This window comes from Procambarus clarkii, chromosome 52, assembly GCF_040958095.1.
Source record: "Procambarus clarkii isolate CNS0578487 chromosome 52, FALCON_Pclarkii_2.0, whole genome shotgun sequence".
Taxonomy (NCBI): Eukaryota; Metazoa; Arthropoda; class Malacostraca; order Decapoda; family Cambaridae; genus Procambarus; species Procambarus clarkii.
Window position 1 is genome coordinate 24,374,219 of NC_091201.1, and position 19,568 is coordinate 24,393,786.

At 39.7% G+C, this 19,568-nt stretch overlaps 1 protein-coding gene across 4 annotated transcripts in view; it reads right to left on the bottom strand.

Moving 5' to 3' along the window:
* Positions 1–3,756: 3,756 nt before the first annotated feature.
* Positions 3,757–19,568, bottom strand: part of LOC123763636 (insulin receptor substrate 1 chico) — a 103,707-nt gene continuing 87,895 nt past the window's right edge. For 3 of the 4 annotated variants that reach the window (XM_045750887.2, XM_045750885.2, XM_045750886.2), the window contains exons 12-14: positions 19,101–19,314; positions 10,692–10,883; positions 3,757–6,572 (exon numbers count right to left, since the gene is read on the bottom strand). In XM_045750887.2, the coding sequence (XP_045606843.1) occupies positions 3,884–6,572; positions 10,692–10,883; positions 19,101–19,314 (3,095 nt within the window). In that variant the 3' untranslated portion in view covers positions 3,757–3,883. The remainder of the gene's footprint in view (positions 6,573–10,691; positions 10,884–19,100; positions 19,315–19,568) is intronic. The other variant, XM_045750888.2, reaches the window with a different exon arrangement.

A 19,568-nucleotide genomic window follows, 5' to 3' on the forward strand; every position in this document is an offset into this window, starting at 1 on the left:
CTAATGCATTCCATTTGCTAACTACTCTGACACTGAAAAAGTTCTTTCTAACGTCTCTGTGGCTCATTTGGGTACTCAGCTTCCACCTGTGTCCCCTTGTTCGCGTCCCACCAGTGTTGAAAAGTTCGTCCTTGTTTACCCGGTCGATTCCCCTGAGGATTTTGTAGGTTGTGATCATGTCTCCCCTTACTCTTCTGTCTTCCAGTGTCGTGAGGTGCATTTCCCGCAGCCTTTCCTCATAACTCATGCCTCTTAGTTCTGGGACTAGTCTAGTAGCATACCTTTGGACTTTTTCCAGCTTCGTCTTGTGCTTGACAAGGTACGGGCTCCATGCTGGGGCCGCATACTCCAGGATTGGTCTTACATATGTGGTGTACAAGATTCTGAATGATTCCTTACACAGGTTCCTGAACGCCGTTCTGATGTTAGCCAGCCTCGCATATGCCGCAGACGTTATTCTCTTTATGTGGGCTTCAGGAGACAGGTTTGGTGTGATATCAACTCCTAGATCTTTCTCTCTGTCTGTTTCATTAAGTACTTCATCTCCTATTCTGTATCCTGTGCCTGGCCTCCTGTTTCCACTGCCTAGTTTCATTACTTTGCATTTACTCGGGTTGAACTTCAACAGCCATTTGTTGGACCATTCACTCAGTCTATCCAGGTCATCTTGTAGCCTCCTACTATCATCCTCTGTTTCAATCCTCCTCATAATTTTTGCATCGTCGGCAAACATTGAGAGGAACGAATCTATACCCTCTGGGAGATCATTTACATATACCAGAAACAGTATAGGTCCGAGGACTGACCCCTGCGGGACTCCACTTGTGACGTCTCGCCAATCTGAGACTTCACCCCTCACACAGACTCGTTGTCTCCTGTTGCTTAGGTATTCCTCTATCCACCGGAGTACCTTCCCTCTCACTCCAGCCTGCATCTCCAACTTTCGCACTAGCCTCTTGTGTGGCACTGTATCAAAGGCTTTCTGACAATCCAAAAATATGCAGTCTGCCCACCCTTCTCTTTCTTGCCTTATTTTTGTTGCCTGGTCGTAGAATTCAAGTAACCCTGTGAGGCAGGACCTGCCATCCCTGAACCCATGTTGATGCTGTGTTACAAAGTTCCTTCGCTCCAGATGCTCCACTAGTTTTTTTCGCACAATCTTCTCCATCAGCTTGCATGGTATGCAGGTTAGGGACACTGGCCTGTAGTTCAGTGCCTCCTGTCTATCCCCTTTCTTGTATATCGGGACTACGTTAGCTGCTTTCCAAATATCTGGCAGTTCCCCTGTTGCCAGTGATTTGTTATACACTATGGAGAGTGGTAGGCTCAGTTCTCTTGCTCCTTCCTTTAGAACCCAAGGGGAGATTCCATCTGGGCCTATAGCCTTCGTCACGTCCAACTCTAGTAAACACTTCCTTACTTCCCCACTGGTAATCTCAAACTCTTCCAGTGGTTCCTGGTTAGCTATTCCCTCACTTACCTCTGGAATTTCTCCTTGTTCTAAGGTGAAGACCTCCTGGAATTTCTTATTCAATTCCTCACACACTTCCTTGTCATTTGTAGTGAATCCTTCCGCCCCTATACTTAATCTCATAACCTGTTCCTTTACTGTTGTTTTTCTCCTAATGTGGCTATGCAACAATTTAGGCTGAGTCTTTGCCTTGCTTGCGATGTCATTTTCGTATTGTCTTTCTGCCTCTCTTCTCATCCTGACATATTCATTCCTGGCATTCTGGTATCTTTCTCTGCTCTCCAGTGTCCTGTTATTCCTATAGTTTCTCCATGCCCTTTTACTTTGCTGCTTAGCTAGCCTACATCTTTGATTAAACCATGGGTTTCTCATCTTCATTTCTCTGTTTTCCTTTTGGACTGGGACAAACTTGTTTGCTGCGTCCTTGCACTTCTGCGTGATGTAATCCATCATATCTTGGGCCGTCTTTCCCCTGAGCTCTGTTTCCCATGCTATATCTGTTAGGAATTTTCTTATCCCCTCATAGTTTCCCTTTCGGTATGCTAACCTTTTGGTTTCGGTATCCCTCCTCGAGTTCAATAACCCTTCTTCAATCAAGTACTCAAACACCAGTACACTGTGGTCGCTCATTCCTACTGGGTCCTCAAAACCGATTTCTCTTATGTCGGAGTCGTTCAGAGTGAAGACTAGGTCGAGTCTCGCTGGTTCGTCATTGCCTCTCATCCTTGTGGGTTCTCCGACATGCTGCGTTAAAAAGTTGCTTGTCACCACCTCCAATAGTTTGGCTCTCCACGTATCCTCGCCTCCATGCGGTTCCTTGTTCTCCCAGTCAATCTTTCCGTGATTGAAGTCGCCCATGATGAGCAGGTGGGATCTATTTCTACAGGCAGCAGAGGCTGCCCTCTCAATTATAGTGTTAACTGCCTTGTTGTTGTTTTCATACTCTTGACTGGGTCTCCTGTCATTTGGTGGAGGGTTGTATATTACTGCTACTACTATTCTTGGTCCTCCCATTGTTATGGTGCCTGCTATGTAGTCTCTGAACTCCTCACAGCCCGGGATGGCCATCTCCTTAAAACTCCATTCCCTTCTCATGAGTAGGGCCACTCCGCCTCCTCCTCTACCTTCCCTCTCTTTCCTTATTACTGTATACTCCTGGGGAAACACGGCATTCGTTATGATTCCAGAGAGTTTTGTTTCAGTGAGTCCGATTACATCTGGGTTAACTTCTTGTGCTCTTTCCCTTAGTTCACTTGTCTTGCTTGTGATCCCATCTGTGATGATCCCATCTGTGATCCCATGTGTGTGTGTGTGTGTGTGTGTGTGTGTGTGTGTGTGTGTGTGTGTGTGTGTGTGTGTGTGTGTGTGTGTGTGTGTGTGTGTGTGTGTGTAGAAAAAATTAGTAGTAACAGTCGAGAGCTAATCACTAACAAAACTACTGTATTAAAGACCAAAGGCATTTCAACATGCTCCCTCCACATATAAGGGGCATAATTGGCTGACCTCTCAAGAGTCATCAAAAGAGAAATTGATAAAACGCCTTCAAAGGATACCTGCTCAACGAGGCTATGAGTCATACACCAGCCTGTGAGCAGCTGTGTCCAACAGCCTGGTTAACCAGACCACCAACCAGGAGCCCTGGTCAGACATACAAGATGCAGTCAAACCGACTATTGAAAGAAAAAGGAATGTAAAAGAAAGTGTCTGAAGTCTCTGACCAGGCTGAGTGTCAGGGGGCCATTGATACCTTCACGTACTTCACGTGACTAACTGGACACCTGATACTTCATTGGCTTCAAGTAATTTTGAAAAACTACTAAGCCCATAAGGTTGTAATAGTGATTGGTTTTAAATTCACTCATTATTATGTTAAAAAGCATTCTATGAAAACAAATAGTCTACATAACATCCTATGTTATTCTGTTATATTCTGACTATTCACTACAAATATACATTAAACAAGGAGCTATAAAAGTCTCGGCTCATAAGGACTGAGCCTAGAGACTTATGGCCCTGAACTATCATGAATGCAACTATATTCTGAAAGACTTGTCCAATGTCCTGTTAAGTTTTAAGTTCTTACCTATACATTGCACACATTTATTCAAATATCATGACTCATTAAAATATGCAGCAAAATCTCTTCTCACTTACAATACACATACCAATCAATCGATCTTTACCAAGTTCTGATACCACTTCCTCAGATTTTGTCATCTTATTTGCCAATAACTTAAGAACCTTACTGCCATATGTAGGAGTCGATGAAACAATAAAACAATAAATAGTACTCACATGTTTTAACTTTTATTAACTTAATTACTGAATTTTATAAATCATTTATACAGTTTTGATTTGCGTGGGTGTGGGAACTGAAAGGGAGGCATGTGAATTAAGGAAGGCAGGAGAATGTTAATGTCGGTGGTCACGCGAGAGGGAGGTAGTCCGCAAACCCTCACTCTTAGTGAAATCTATTTGAGCATAACTGAGGGGTTCATCTTCCTCTCCAACCACAGGGTCTTGAGTACATGCTCCTTGAGTAACCGTCCCACTCACAGCTCGACGCCCAGTTCGGGGTGAAGGCCTGACACTTTCACATTTAGCTGGACCTAGATCTAATGAGACATAATTTAGTCCACTGTCTGCACTGCCACTGCCAATAATTGCCGAGGATGGCTGACTGGTCACAGAAGGAACAGTGGAATGAGCTGCTAAATCTGCTGGCATATCTAAGACACGACTTGTTCCACTTGATCCACTTGACCCACCCTCTCGCCGCCCCACACCCACGTTAACCACAGTACAGGTGGAAGATGCAGAGGAAAGGCCACCCTCACTAAGAGAGGATACAGATGATACAGACCCACCTAAAGTAGGTGATGTAGGTGGTGAATATGACACTGGTGAGGAGCATGCTGAAGCTGCACGCCCATTGTTACCCTGACATCCAGACCCACTTCTAGGTTCTGAAAGTTGTTTCTTAACACGCACCTCACTGCTTACAGCACTTCCTTCTGGAGCTCCAGGCCCACTATGACTTCGACACCGTTCACTAGAACTGTTGCCAGCAGAGCTAACAAAATTTAGTCGTTCAAGAGTGGCAGTGAGAGAAGGGTCTGGTCGAACACCAAGTAATGCTGGGGGAATGTCTGGGCGATGAGCTACCATTCGGGGAGATGAGGGCTTTGGTGGTGGCGGTGGTGGTTGCCCAGGAGTCATAAGTAAATAACCACTCTCACCACCACTACCACCTTCCGAGTCCCCACCACTACTAACAGTATTAGATTTTTCACTATCTTTTCGACTATGTTGTCTAGAAATCCCTTTTCCTATATTAAGGCTTTTTTTATCACTTGCATCATTATTCCCAGGGATATTGGTCTTGCTACTAGGAGGAATCTTATTCAAAGCAGGAGGAAGCTGCGGAGGTGTCTGAGAAGTGGTAACAGATTCAGAACGTCCCCCTGGGCACATATTAACATAATCATGAGGTTTGTGTGTATCTTCTTCTGAAACTTTACTGGATCCCATTGGAGATATATTCATATAATCTGACAAGGATGTATTGGATACTTTACGCTGTCTACTTTCTGTTATAAGTTTATCACAAGTACCTAGTGCTAAATTAACATATGCCCCTTGATCACTACTACAGGTATTTGCCAGCTGCTGACTGGTGCTGCCTTTACCTAATAATGATTCCAAGCCAACAGACCCCTGACTTTCCTCCTGCTTTGTGTCTGCCTGAGATGCTGCCTCACATATCCCCAAAATTCTCTTGCTGCAATCATTAACACTCATTGTTTGTTTACTCTGCTGTTCACCACTGTTAGGAACTGTCTGTGAAGATGCAGTGGCACTCAGATTATCACCTGGTATCGCACTCTCTTCAGTCTCTATACTCGATTCTTCAATGCAGCTTGTGCCAATGCCTGAGTTTATACTGGAGGATATTCCCCCAGAATTGTCTTTACCAACACTGTCTTTACGACCCTCCTTATCATCCCTGTTTTTACTACGAGTCAAACTTGAAAATGGACTAGGAGTGCCTCGATTAGATTTTGGTAGTGGACTACCAGTGGGGGAGAGAGGTGTCTTAGGGGGTGTGCCGGAGTTTTTACGGCCTAGTAGAGTGCTCAAGGATGATAAGGGACTTGTACCTTTTTTGCTCATTTCCTGTAATACTTCACTATCACCACTTTTTACAACAACATTTATTGGTTCAGATTTCTTTCTTTTAGTGCTTTCCTTAAATGATTTTCTCTTACTATTTTTCTTTTCTTTTTTCTTATGTTTCTCCCCATCAATTGAATGAGAAGAAGGGTCAGTATTACTACGAAAGTCTACAGGCATATATTCGTCCAATTGTGAAGTACTGTCTTGGGAAGACAATGGATTTAAAGTGGACGAAATCTTTCTGACTCTAGCACCAATGGAAGATGAGCTGTTTGAAGTTGTGGATGATGAAGATAATGAGGCGAGAGGAAGTGGTCCTAAGCCTTTTCCTTGACTCATATCCACATAGCCATCATGTGACCCTGAAGAACATGAAGATCCATATCGATCACTGCCTCTAGACATGTCTACATAAGGATCTGCAAATGAGGTTTGTCTAATCAAAGACTCTCTGCTGTTCATATCCAAGTATTCTGAGGTACATAAAGGCTGGGAAGTATTTATGGCAGGTTTCATGGGAAGGTAACCATCATAAGAATCTGAAGTTTTGCGATGAGGGCTTGGGTTGATCTCAAGTTCACAGTAGTTCCCTCTTTCAGAAAGCTCAATACTTTTGGTCGATAACTCGCTCTCGGATTTCTTCTTGTCTCGTTTAATGGAATCGAATACAGATTTCCCATTCCCTGAGGATTTAGAATTCGAGCGATGTCTTTGACCAGTTAGAGTTCTTTTAATGCTTTCAAAGCTACTACTCTTCTTCTCCTTATCAGCAGATATACTGTCACAACTTTTATTTTTTGAAAAGTCAAATTCCATCAGGTCATTGTTGCGTTCTTGGCTTCGAGCTTGAAGGAAGCCTCTGAAGAAGGTTCCCGGAGTGCCTGACCAAGAGTTAGATATTGGAGACGATCCCAATATGGGAGCACTGCAAATGAGAAAAAGATAATATTAATAAAGATTAACAAAATTCCCGACATTAGTATTCATAAGGCATGCTAACACAGTTTACGGGGATAAGTCATGGTATTAATATTAAAGGAACCTATAAAATAAGGATCAACTGTATCCACTTCTACAGTATTTCAGAAATATAAATTACAAATTTGGTTGACTCTCAAATGAAATAGATATACAAGTACAATGCATCAATAAATAATTGATGCATTGTACTCCATTGAACATTGGGCACTAATAAATATACAGTATTTGATTGAATACAGTATATTTATTAGCTTGTATTCAATAAACATGAAATTAAAGATGACAGAATTTGTGAAGATACATAATAAGTAGCATCAAGAAAATGTTAGAAACATGTCAACAATTAGATTACTGAATCTTCAAAATAGACTCACTGCCTTAAGAAATTCCTGCATTTGAAAGTAAGTATATTACCTAATGAAACACTACAACAGAGAGAGCCGTCCTGCTACTGTACCACTGAATGTTCCTATCTTTTACATTCCTACCGAAGACACTTTGCTCTCGTATCCAATCTAATTGTTTTGAAGTGACTTGACTCCTTCATTACCGTCTCATTTTATCTACAAAAAAATATACTGTATTGTTAATGCTACCGTGCCAGCAATAATCTTAACTCATCAATATTTGTAATAATTTCACCCCAATTTAATTTTTTTTAACCCTAATTACCCATTTTGACAATTATTTCCACCTCAGGAAAATGTAAATAATAAATCCTTGAGATTAACTTAAATTAACTTGACTATTCCAGTAAGATGTTATATTTTGACTTTCCTTCAATTACTTATGAACTGTATTTTCAAATATTAATATCTCAAAAGATGATTCACAAACAGAAAATGAACAGCTCTTGGTGCTATAGTAAAGCATGCCATGCACAATAAAAACCATTTTAGAAAATATTAATCACTGTATTAATTTAAGATATGAAGTGCCTTTTTGTAAGTTGCAGTGTACTGCTTCACTAGTAGATTGTATAATTCACATACTAGAATGCTTTCAAAACTCTTGATATGCTCTACATATAACTAGACTTGGCGGCATAATTTTAAGCACTAGCCTCAAACAATTATGTTAATGCATTATATAGCATTCAATAATACTTCATTAGCAGCATTATTGAACTCATTTTTGACTGTATTCTACCAAGGATTGTGTATGTAGGGCAAAACAAAATTATTGTGCAAAATATGATACACACCATAACATGTTTAAAATATAGTATGTGTGAAATTCTTATTTATACATGTGATTGTCATCATTATTGTTTTCCACTTTCATGGGGTGGCAACAGTCCAGAAAAAATAGGCAAGCAAGAATGCACAATGAAAAATGATTATATATTAAAAATTGGACTCGTTCATTCATTTTGCTGTACTGAACCTGTTAACTCATAATTGTAATGCTGTTTACCATTATTACAATACATATATGTACAGTACAACCTCAAAGATTCCAAGCCTCAAGACAGTGGACCACTACTGGAATAGTTCACTCAAATCAAGATGAGAGGACTGTTATTCTGAAAGACCACCAAGAAGAGGACCGACTTCAAACCACACTTTCTAACCAATTTATATATTACTGTATAAATATGTTCTTATTTTACAGTACAGTACTTGTACTGTACTATAAAATGTTCACATTAAATATAGAATGACTTTTTCGTACGTGGATCAATACTACCACCACCTGTCATTTTAAGACCATCTGATCTTTTGTTCTATGCTAGCTTGGTATTAATGCACTGTTCCCCATTACAGTATTCAAAAAATTTCAACTATTATTCTTTTGATTTTACCTCGAGTAGAATAGACATCAATTATCAAGAGGAAAGAGATGTCTCTTAACCCTTCAACTGCACAATAATGTTTCCAAGTAACTTAGGCAAATTACAGAGTAATCAAATCCATGTGTATACCAAATTATGAGAATTGGTGGTAAAGTTATTTGCCGATACAATAGCATGTGTTTACACTCACACATATACAGTGCATTAATTTATGAAATAAGGCCTTTGATACAGTATCACACAGGAGACTGCTATTCAAACTTGAGAAGCAGGCAGGAGTAAGTGGAAAGGTCCTAGCATGGGTAAGGAACTACCTAACAGGAGCCAGAGAGTAACGGTAAGGGGCAAGAAGTCGGACTGGTGAACAGTAACACGTGGAGTACCTCAAGGATTAGTGCTGGGACCAGATCTATTTCTAATATATGTAAATGACATTTACAGGAGTAGAGTCCTACATGTCGATGTTCGTGGATGACGCAAAAATTAATAAGAAGAGTTGTGACAGATCAGGATTGTAGGATCCAAGAGGACTTGAACAGGTTGCAGGCTACTGGAGTTCAACACTAGCAAATGTAAAATTATGGAAACAGGATTAGGTAATAGGAGACCAAAGGGACAGTACACAATGAAGGGAAACTGCCTACCTGTGACAATTTGAGAAAGACCTGGGAGTGGACGTAACACCTAATCTAACTCCTGAGGCACATATAAATAGGATAATGACAGCAGCATACTCTATACTGGCAAAAGTTAGAACATCATTCAGAAACCTAAGGAAGGAGGCATTTATGGTGCTTTACACTGCTTACATGAGACTAGTCTTAGAGTATGCTACCCCATCATGGAGCTTCCACCTGAAGAAACACAAGGAAACTGGAAAAGTTTAGAAGTTTGCAACAAGGCTCGTCCCAGAGTTATGAGGGATGGGGTATGAAGAGCGCCTGACAGTGAAAGAGATGAAATATTCACACTGAATACTAATAGAACAAGGGGACATGGGTGGAAGCTGGAAACTCAGATGAGTCACAGATGTTAGGAAATTTCTTTTAGAGTGAGAGAAGTGGAAAAATGGAATGAACTTGAGGAGCAGGTTGCAGGTTGTAGAAGCAAATTCTATTCATAATTTTAAAACTAGATATGATAGGGAAATAGGACAGAAGTCAGTGCTATAAACAACTGGTGGCTAGAAAGGAGGGATCTTAGAGTCAATGCTCGATCCTGCAGACACAAATAGGCGAATACAATATTCTGTACTCACTCCTGATTAACAAGTATGGGGTCGGCTAAAGATGTCTACCTGAGCACCCTGGAGCTTAGTACAAATTATAGTTGTGAAGGCTGTAAAGCCAAGAGCATAAACAAATTAGCTATAGAGCATTAGGTGAACAGAGGACTAAGGTGGTAGAAATCGTGCCCATATATCTCACTTTGCCCAGGAATAAAACTCTGATCCAATCGATTATAAGCAGACTGTACAGTACATGTATTGCATAGTAAAATTTGCAAAAGGTGCCAATCACAAAATATCATTACAGTACAGTACAGTATTTTCCTGATGAGCGTGACGGAGAAATCTGACGATTCAAATGCAACCTTTCCTGCAAGAAGGAATAATTCACCTGATATTCATTTAAAGTAAATACTCCAACTCTACAAACCCTACAAGTAATTCAAAAGTTTATTTCAGAACTTACCTGAGTTTATATAATTGATGAGCATTTAACCCAAATTACTAGATGACACTATACAATACATGATGGAAAATACATTCTATATTAAGCCCCATATGAAGAGAATGAAGTAACAGCTGGTCATGCGGCTAATTAGTGATCATGGTTTCGGGCAACCACTAAGCATCTCTAGTAAAGCAAGCAAAAACTATATTTCACAGGTAAACTCAAAATAAACTTCCATAACTATCTCAATACAGTATTTCCAAAGCAATAAATAATAAATAAAACTACTCTTTAAAAAAAAAATTACAGTATCTTACAAGGCACTTTCAAAGCTTACAATTTAACATCTATTCTATGAAAATATTATGCTAAACTGCAAAACTACAGTTGGCTTCAGGATACTAAATGAGCAGCTCAAGGCATACCATCAGACAATAATAAAAAACAAAATTCAAAGAGATGAGACAGACATCAAAACCCCTTTAACCTGTTTCTGAAGACTACAACCCACAGAGCTCAAGATCATATTCCTTTGTATGCTATCATGTCTCCTGAAGTGAATCAATCTGCTGTGCAGAGATAACATCCCTACCTTGTTGATTTGCTTTTCACTTGCTTTCCCCTCTCCTTAATAGAAGAAGAGAACTCGGCGACAGACACAGATGTTGCCGCAATGGCACCACCTGCTACCTGGCCGGCTCTCCCACCTGCAAGCCTGAGGCTGACACGTGACCCCACAGAGAAGGCTCGAACACGGGCAGGTTCTGCTGGGCTCACTTCCAGTCTATAGTTGTTGTTGACCCACACAGGAGGGATGGAGAAGGCAGGAGGAAGGAGCAACAGGACCAGTGTTACTACAGTTACTATTTTAGCAACACAAAAGCAGTGGCACCACAGAACAGAATTACCTCCTATTGCCCACATTCACTACATTCTATAACACATACCACTCATAGCTCATAGTTCTTAACATTTAGCACAACCTCAGTATTAGTGGGGCAAGCAAATGTCAGTTTCACAAATATAATCCCTCACTTATGGTGTGCACAGTTATAAAGTCATCATCCATTCCAATAAGCTATGTACAACTTTCATAATATATTACAGTATTTATGACTATGCTAATCAAGATAAAAGTTACATGTTAGTAAATGCAGTCATGTTTGAACACTTTAAGTACTATACATTTCTAAACAATAGCATTTGCATCTTCATATTTATACATAGTATCTGAGAGAAATATATACAAAAATTAGAAAACAAAACTGAAATTAAAAGTGTATTTACAGCACTACCCCAGCAGAGGTTATTCGAGTAAAACGTTCCAGGTAAATACGTCAATGCTGTATTCTCTTAAACACAGAGAAAACTACAGTATGCCCCCATACAGTGTGAGTAATGTCTTTCGGGAATACTTCACACTGCACAAAACTGTTGTAATGACGATAGAATACATGCTAAATCCTCCCCCCTCAAAAAAAAAAAAAAAAAAAAAAAAAGTGTGCAACATATTTGGGAAGTATAACTGCAGAACCTAAAACTTGTTCTCAAATAAGGGCATGATTGTAAATCAAGCAGAATGAATTTGGTGTACACGAGTCATGCCTTCCCTGTGTGTGAACTGGGTAAAGTGGCACTTGTGCTTTTACTCACTCAATAAGTGTTAGCCAGTGAGTTATACAAGGAGGGGAGGGGAAAGGAATGAAGAGTGTGAGGAGAAGAGAATGGAAGGAGGGATAGAGGGGGAGGGGAAAGAGGGGTAAGATATGGGGAGGGGGAAGAGGGTAAGATAGATAGATAGATATAAAAAAATGCACGATTTGCATGATGCCCAATTTAGTTTCACTTTCGGTCAAAACCTTGTAATGTTGGGTGTCAAGTTAATGCCCTCATCTCAAGGAACGCAGGGAACACTACTGGGATTGTGCATCTCATTTTTTTTTTTTAGTTAATATGAACGATAGAAAATTGTTAAGCCAATTTTGGGTGACTCAGAGTGAGAGTAATTTTAGCTTCAGGATGGAAGTGGAGAGTGAGAAGATGCTATTTTTTGGGGGGTGGGGGTAAGTGGGGAAGGGTAGGTTGGATAGGGGAAAGAGGTGGGATGGAAGGGAAAGTGGTAGGGAGGTTGGGGGGAAGGCAGGAGGGAGGAAGTTATCCTTCATAGACCACATTGTATTCCACCAAAGAAAAGAAGTGGTCTATGTCTCAGCCAATTGGTACTTCATAACAGGAAGTCAGCCAGCTGTGCAGCCTATTGGCAAGCAGGCCTACTCTTCATTCCCTGTCCTTCATTTAAAACTGAAACCTGAGAAAACCATCTGGTGAAGACCCCAGCCAGAGTCAAGCTTTTGAAGAGCACATGTCACACAACGTGGATCCATGTTCTCTTTTGCCAGAGAAAACAGGAGGTATTAACATGTATTACATCAAGTTAACTGATATGCACTGTACTGTACTTCAGGTAATTCAACCTCAATCAAATCCAATGCTGTACTTGCTGAACGTTATCATACCAGCAGTTGTGGGACAAATACCGATCTCATAGCTTTGAGATGATAGAGGATAAAAAAGAAGTGTGTGTATTCATTGTGAAAAACAAGTCATCCAGTACATATAGAAGTTACCGAAGACACAAAAGTTCTCTTTTTGGAAAAGTGTGGTAGACAGATGGAATAAAATAAATGAGAGGTAGTGTATCCCAAAACCACTGGAAGCTTCAGAACTTCATATGACAAAAGACAGGAAACCACAAGTGCAGCGCTTATCCTGTAACCAACATAAAAAATTAAACTTAGGTATTTATGCGCACACACAAATATACAGTACAGTATAAAGTATAATTGTACTGTACATACCACATAAGAAAATTCTACAAAACTACTACACAAAAGAAAAACGGTCTAAAACAAGAAACCACTTAAAAACCCACAGGAGCAAGAAAGTTTATAGTGAATTGCTTGGCAAGCCTCAAAATAAAAAAAAAAAAAAAAAAAATAAAAAGATCACCCTTAATATGGCATAAAATACAGTGGAAGCTTATAGCAGTTTAGTGAGAGGACAGGTCAGAGAGCCATAGAACATGCAGCACACTGCTCCCAGGTGACATGGTGCCATAAATCCGCGTTCAAGGGAATCGTAGCAATACGTATCTACCCATAGTCCCAAGCCAACGGTTACACACACCTGCATACACACAAATTATCAAGAACAAATGACCTGAATAATAACAAAGTGAATGACTAATAACTTCTAAACTGTTTATATTCATATATCCATCATGTAGTGACACTAGGGCCTTATAACGAAAGTAGGGCAGCCATTAATCAATACCCTTCAATTTTACAGAACATTTATACTGATGCTAAGCAAAACACAACATTTTCAGAGTATCAATTCAATCTGACCTATACACCAAAAGCTATGTGTAAGGTCATTTTAAGTTTGAGCATGACCTTTACCTCCTGGAGTCTCAATAACCTAGCTGTTATAACTAGTATTGTATCTATATATATGTAAAGAAGTGTTTTTGAAATTAGGGACATCAGTTGATTCTAAATACCAAAAAGGCATGTAAATTTTACTGAAGTTGGCCATTATGTGAAATAACCCTTGTACTAAAGTCAAAAGTTAATCTTTTCACCTTATTGAGCACTAAAATTAAACAAAAAAGATTATATTTTAAACCCCCTTTCTATAAGAGTAAATAATTCAGCAATAAAATAAAATGTTACAGTGACAGGTACAGCTGTAATATTTTACAGCAGGTACAAGCATTTGGAATATACAGCAAGTAATTTACGAAATAGATCAATTGCACAATGGTGGATCAAACTGTTTTGACAGGAATTAAATTGTTAATGAACTTGTTGGTTTCATGAGGAAGTTGATGTATTTAACAAAGTATTTAACATCAACAATTATAATGTATCAAGGAATACTGGAGGAATTTAAATTTGTGGCAATATAATTGAAATGTTAATAAATAGATATGGTGTGACAGAAGCTGGGTATTCACGGACTGGCATAACTTGGGATATATAGTGTGGTGTAGTGAGTACAGAGGTTGTGATGATTACACACTTGCAATGACAACAGTATGCTATAACGTAGGTGTTATACATGAGGTCCTACTGCCCTTTCTAGTCAAATTTAGTCAGTTCAAAATTAAGAACTTTATTTATAAATTATTGTACATTGTACATTTATCCAATTACAATTAACAGTGTATAACAAAAAAAAAGTATTGAATGTAATGAAACACCAATTTCTGAGTGAGCCTTGGTGGCTTCCTGAAGCTACTACTACTAGGTGCCATCAATTGTGGATATCTTATTGACCTATTGGGACCACGAGGCCAGATCCTGACCCCCCTCAGAGAGCCACAGCGAGCAGTGGCACTATGTAGACCTTTTATGTAAAGGTATTCATGTCTGCCACCATCAAGGGCAGGAGCCCAGAAAGTCAGCAAAACAAAACAGACTACTGCTTGGTTAGAACAGAGACTAACCACAAAATAGCCAAGAAAACTTCCCTAACAATGTAAACAAATGATCGAAGATTTGTAAACCTAGCACAAGCTAGTTTGCCCCATCTCCCTGACGAAAAATACATTGAAGAAACCCCCCACGCCCAAAGAACAACCCAAGACAAACAAGAAAAGACTGCTGAAAGGTTGCAGACTGCTGCACATCATGGGCATGAGGGAAGACCACAGGCTGGCTAGACTATAGAAAATTGCAAATGACCTGAGAAACAAGGGATCCTGGGAAAATAGAGCAAACCACAAATAGTCCACTAAAACAGAATTGGCAGAACAAAGGCAGTGGCATAAAGCCACCACAAGACATGGCACATGATGCACCCTCGGCCAAACAACCAAGCATCAGAAGCCAACCAACTTCTCCCCCAGAAAATGAGCCGGCAGCAACCAAAGGAAGAGCCCAAGAGGGCCAATAGAACAAAGGAGCTGGTGCTGAAGGAGAGCAAGAAGCTCCTCCACCTGGCAACTGGAAGCCAGAGAAAGCAAAAACATCGCTTGTGGAAAACAAACCCGGACCAAAGGGGCCACTGGAAACAGAGTGGACTAAAGAAAAAAGAAGAACCCGGTCAAGAGGTTCAAACTCTGTTTTCTCTAGTTGCTCATTCTGGCACGAACCACAGAGAATGAGCAACTAAGGAGAATGGCAGCATCAACCAGACATGTAAACTGGAGCATGTATTTCCTTGGCTCTCAGAGTAGGTTGCACAAACCACAGTACGCCAAACCAGCAATAAACACTCCAGACCCAAGAAAACACTGATAGTTCAAGACAACCGGATTACCTTAAGGGGCGAGGGCCACCACCAGCAAGGATACCCCCAAAGGGAGTGTATCCTGATCACACCAGGGAAGATAACCCTGACAGTGCAATGCTAGCAGTTAAGCAGCACTCAGGAAAGGGATCCCCGAGCACATGCAGCCCCGTGGACACTAAACGTTTGGCTCACCCGACACAAATGCTCACAAGAACAGCCTCAAAGGCAAAAACCATTTATGAAAAAATGGGAGACTGGAGCCAGAGTGACTTGAGCAAGTGACCCGGCACCAGATGGTTACCTTACCTCGAGATGCTTCCGGGGCTTAGCGTCCCCGTGGCCCGGTCGTCGACCAGGCCTCCAGATACATCGAGTCAACGTATAAGAGCTGGTAGAGCAGCCGGGTGAATCGGTGTGCTCCCTCTCCTTCCCCCAAACTAGGGGGAAGAGGTGGGGCAAACTACCTCGTGTTAGTTTCACCAATTTTAAATCGTTTGTTTACATAGCTGGGGGGAGTTCTAACCAAGCAGTAGTCTGTTTTGTTTTGTTGACTTTCTGGGTGCCTTTCCTTGGTGGTGGCAGACATGAATAACTTTACATACAAGGTTTTCATAGTGCCACTGCTCCCTGTGCTTCTCTGATGGAGCCAGGATCTGGTTTGTGGTTCTCAGTAGGCCAATAAGAACTGACTGATGGCACCTAGTAGTGTGGCACCTAGTAGTATACTACTACTACTAGTAGTATGGAGTAGAAGTGTGCAATAGCTTCAGGGAGCCACAAGAGCCCCTGATATGACAATACTTATCACGACGTGATACAGAAAACATTAAAATGACTACAAACAATAGTAATTGGTACAATTTGGTCCAATAATGTACACAATTGACTAACTTTTTAAACTTGCCTAACTCTAGCAGCAATATACAGTACTGTATAGCTTCCCCTGATTTTGAATCTTTATTTAATGACAAACTGATCACATGTTGCTTACAATTACAAACGTGGCGGGGTATATTTTCAATGGAAATCAATAAAATACCTTAACCCTTAAAGTGTGGTTGTCCATCTATGTTCACTTACAGGGTAATGCAGGACAGTCTTAACATTCCATCAATCTCATTCCAACCATAGTCCTTAGGATTTAGGGCTAGTGGAAGGGAACTATCAGGAGAAAGCACCAAGCCATTATGACTATATAGCACTTCGAAGGGATCAGAATAAGGGTTTGGGATGGGGCAGGGAGAAGGAATGGTGCCCTACCAACTGGACGGTATCGGGTATTGAACACTGACCTGCATGAAGCAAGCCCATCGCTCTACCGTACAGCCCAACATGTGCGTGATTTACTCTCCACCTTTAACTGCACATGCCTGGTCATCATTAAATGCCTCAAAGAGAATGGCTGGAATGGGGAAGCATAACAGCACCAGCATTTGGTGAGCACACCAGGTAAATGAATGACTAGTCAAGGCTGGAAACAGTAGCTAGGTGCATAGCCACCTGGCAGTGAGCAGGTTAACTGGCAGGTGACCTACTTCACTAGGTGGTTCATCTTAAGTGTCTCATTTCCTATGTTTTGCTAACCTTACCATGCTGATTGTCTATTGTTTTGCTCACCTTTCTGGTTAGCCCTTTCTTGGTCATCTAGTATCCTCACACTCTCTGTGCCTCTTTAAAAGGGGACTAGGTTTTGAGCCTACAATTCCTGGTAGGATTACAAGGACTCGCAAGGGCCTGGTGTGGATTGAAGGGAGCCTCCAACACCAGCTCTCCCAGATAATAAATACTTGAAATATTTGTACAACTAAGCATGTGGTCTGGATGTTAAAAGGTCTGTTATATTTTGGAGCATTCTAATATACTGTATATATACATAAAAATACCTGGGAACTAATAACATTTACTTTCTTCTAATGCAATCAATGAAATCATAAGAACATGATGAATCTATGAATAAATAGCGAGGCCTGAATATCTATTCTCTTCTAGTACTCTTATCAGCAGGATGCTTAACATAATATTGAGAAACTCAGAAAAGAATATCCTATATGCACAACTTTAATCTTATAAACCTTAAATTGAATTTATCATGTGCCTGATTATTGAATTACACTTATGCCTCACCAAAGTTACATTTGCTCCATGTTTAAATTAGCTCTACCCTTTTGTATCAGGTTATGAGCATAGACCCAGATGTTACACCAGGCCAAGTTGATTTAATTTATAACAGTATGTTTTGATCTCTTGTTGCATCGAACTAGCAATCCATTTAACTATTTTGCCTCTTATGTTATGAGCAATAATAACAACTGAAGACTTATGACAGATGATAATGGTGATACTGAGAACAATTTCTCCTTAGCAAATATTTAATTATTAAGCTCCGCTAAATCAAATATATCTAATCGACAATTGCATATATGGGCACCATACAACCTCATAAAAGCCTGCTACCAAATGAGGCAATAACTCAAGTTATTAAAAACTTGGTACAAATTTTCAAAGTTTTAAAGTTTTAAACAATTTAGTGTTCCAACGATTCTAAGACACACATCCGTACTCCAACAATAAACATTCCAACGATGCTAAAATGCGTCATCCATCTCAAATTTCCCAAAAATCTCTATTATTCTTCTTATTATTTTATTGAAATTTTGTTTAGGACAAGAAGAGAGTGTGCATAGGTTATCAAGGGACCATATCTAGAGATCACCCCAGCCAACTACCTATCAGTCAAGACAATTATTATTGCTCTCCCTGCGAGTATTTCTACAATGCTTCGCAAATTACCAACTGGAGAAGTATGAATGCTATATCTTTTTTTTTACGCCAACATAGACCAATCATGCACACATGTCCATAAATGTTTTTATTATGATAAATAAAAATATGTAGTTTTTAAATATAAGGAATGTTAAATGTTCATAAACATTCATATATTCAGCACTGTTACACATAATCTATTAGAAAAAATAATAATTTTGTTTCGCATCTATACTCCAGCAAATTCATTTCAGAACATTTTGACACCAAATTTATAGTTATGGCCCAAACAAAGTGAAAGAAAAAAAAAATATGAACATCTCGGGCGTCGCTGAGTGGAACCTTGAGATGTCCGGAACATTTATGGTTTGGAATGCACTGATGGGTTGGAACATTAAAGTGTTAACATCGAGTTGATACTGCAATCATGAAGAAAACTTTACACAACATTTATTGCAACAAGACGTGTGATAGGAAACAAGAAGAGTTGCAAATGCCTGTATAAACCTGTAATGGCAAAACTAATCTGAGTGGGAGTTAAGAAAAACCAATCCTTAGGTTTTTCAATGTATCAATACAGAAACAGGAATGGATGATGATATTTTAATTTAGTGCAATATCGTGCTAGAATTTGAAAAACCGTTAACTAACATTATGCCAAGTCACCGACAATCATGTCAATAACCTTAAACTTTACAGGTTTTGTTGTGCAATAAATACCTTCAGCCATAAAGATGAATTCACAATTCAATCTCTCAAAATTCTTGAAGTACTTGTATCTGTATTATAACAACAATTAGCCATGCCAAGCAACAGTCCCAAAGCTGGTGTCATGCATCAGAGACCTGCTAATGTCTACTACATAACCAGTAATTCCTACCATGCAACAATTATGTACAGCCAAAATAGAGAATCTTGAGATGAGACATGTGTGACTTACCTATTCTTGCGGCTTCTAAATTGTTCAGGTTTAGAGCCAACCGAATTTGTTCTGATTGGTCGGTCTATGGAGGAATCGTCATCTTCAGAATAACCATAATATGAACCACTTCCACTTTTCTCAGCTATGAAATCAGGAAAACGATGATCAGAAGAAGGGGTTCCAGACGTAAATGAACAGCTGCTACCAGGAGACATTTCAGGAAACGAGTCACCTGTTAAGGAAAAATAATTACAGAGAGAGACCTATATAAGTATTAAAACTTTTATTTGACTTTCACCAGAAAAGTAGGAATGGTCTTTTGTATAAGTTATGGAAATAGTTTTAGATTCTGAATCTGACAACTGTAATCTTAAATCATTGATAAATGTAGCTTCTAGATCTAATTCTTGAGTACACAGTTTATAATTACAGATATTACATGTTATGCTGTTATTATGACTTTCTCTTAACTAAATAATTTGGTGT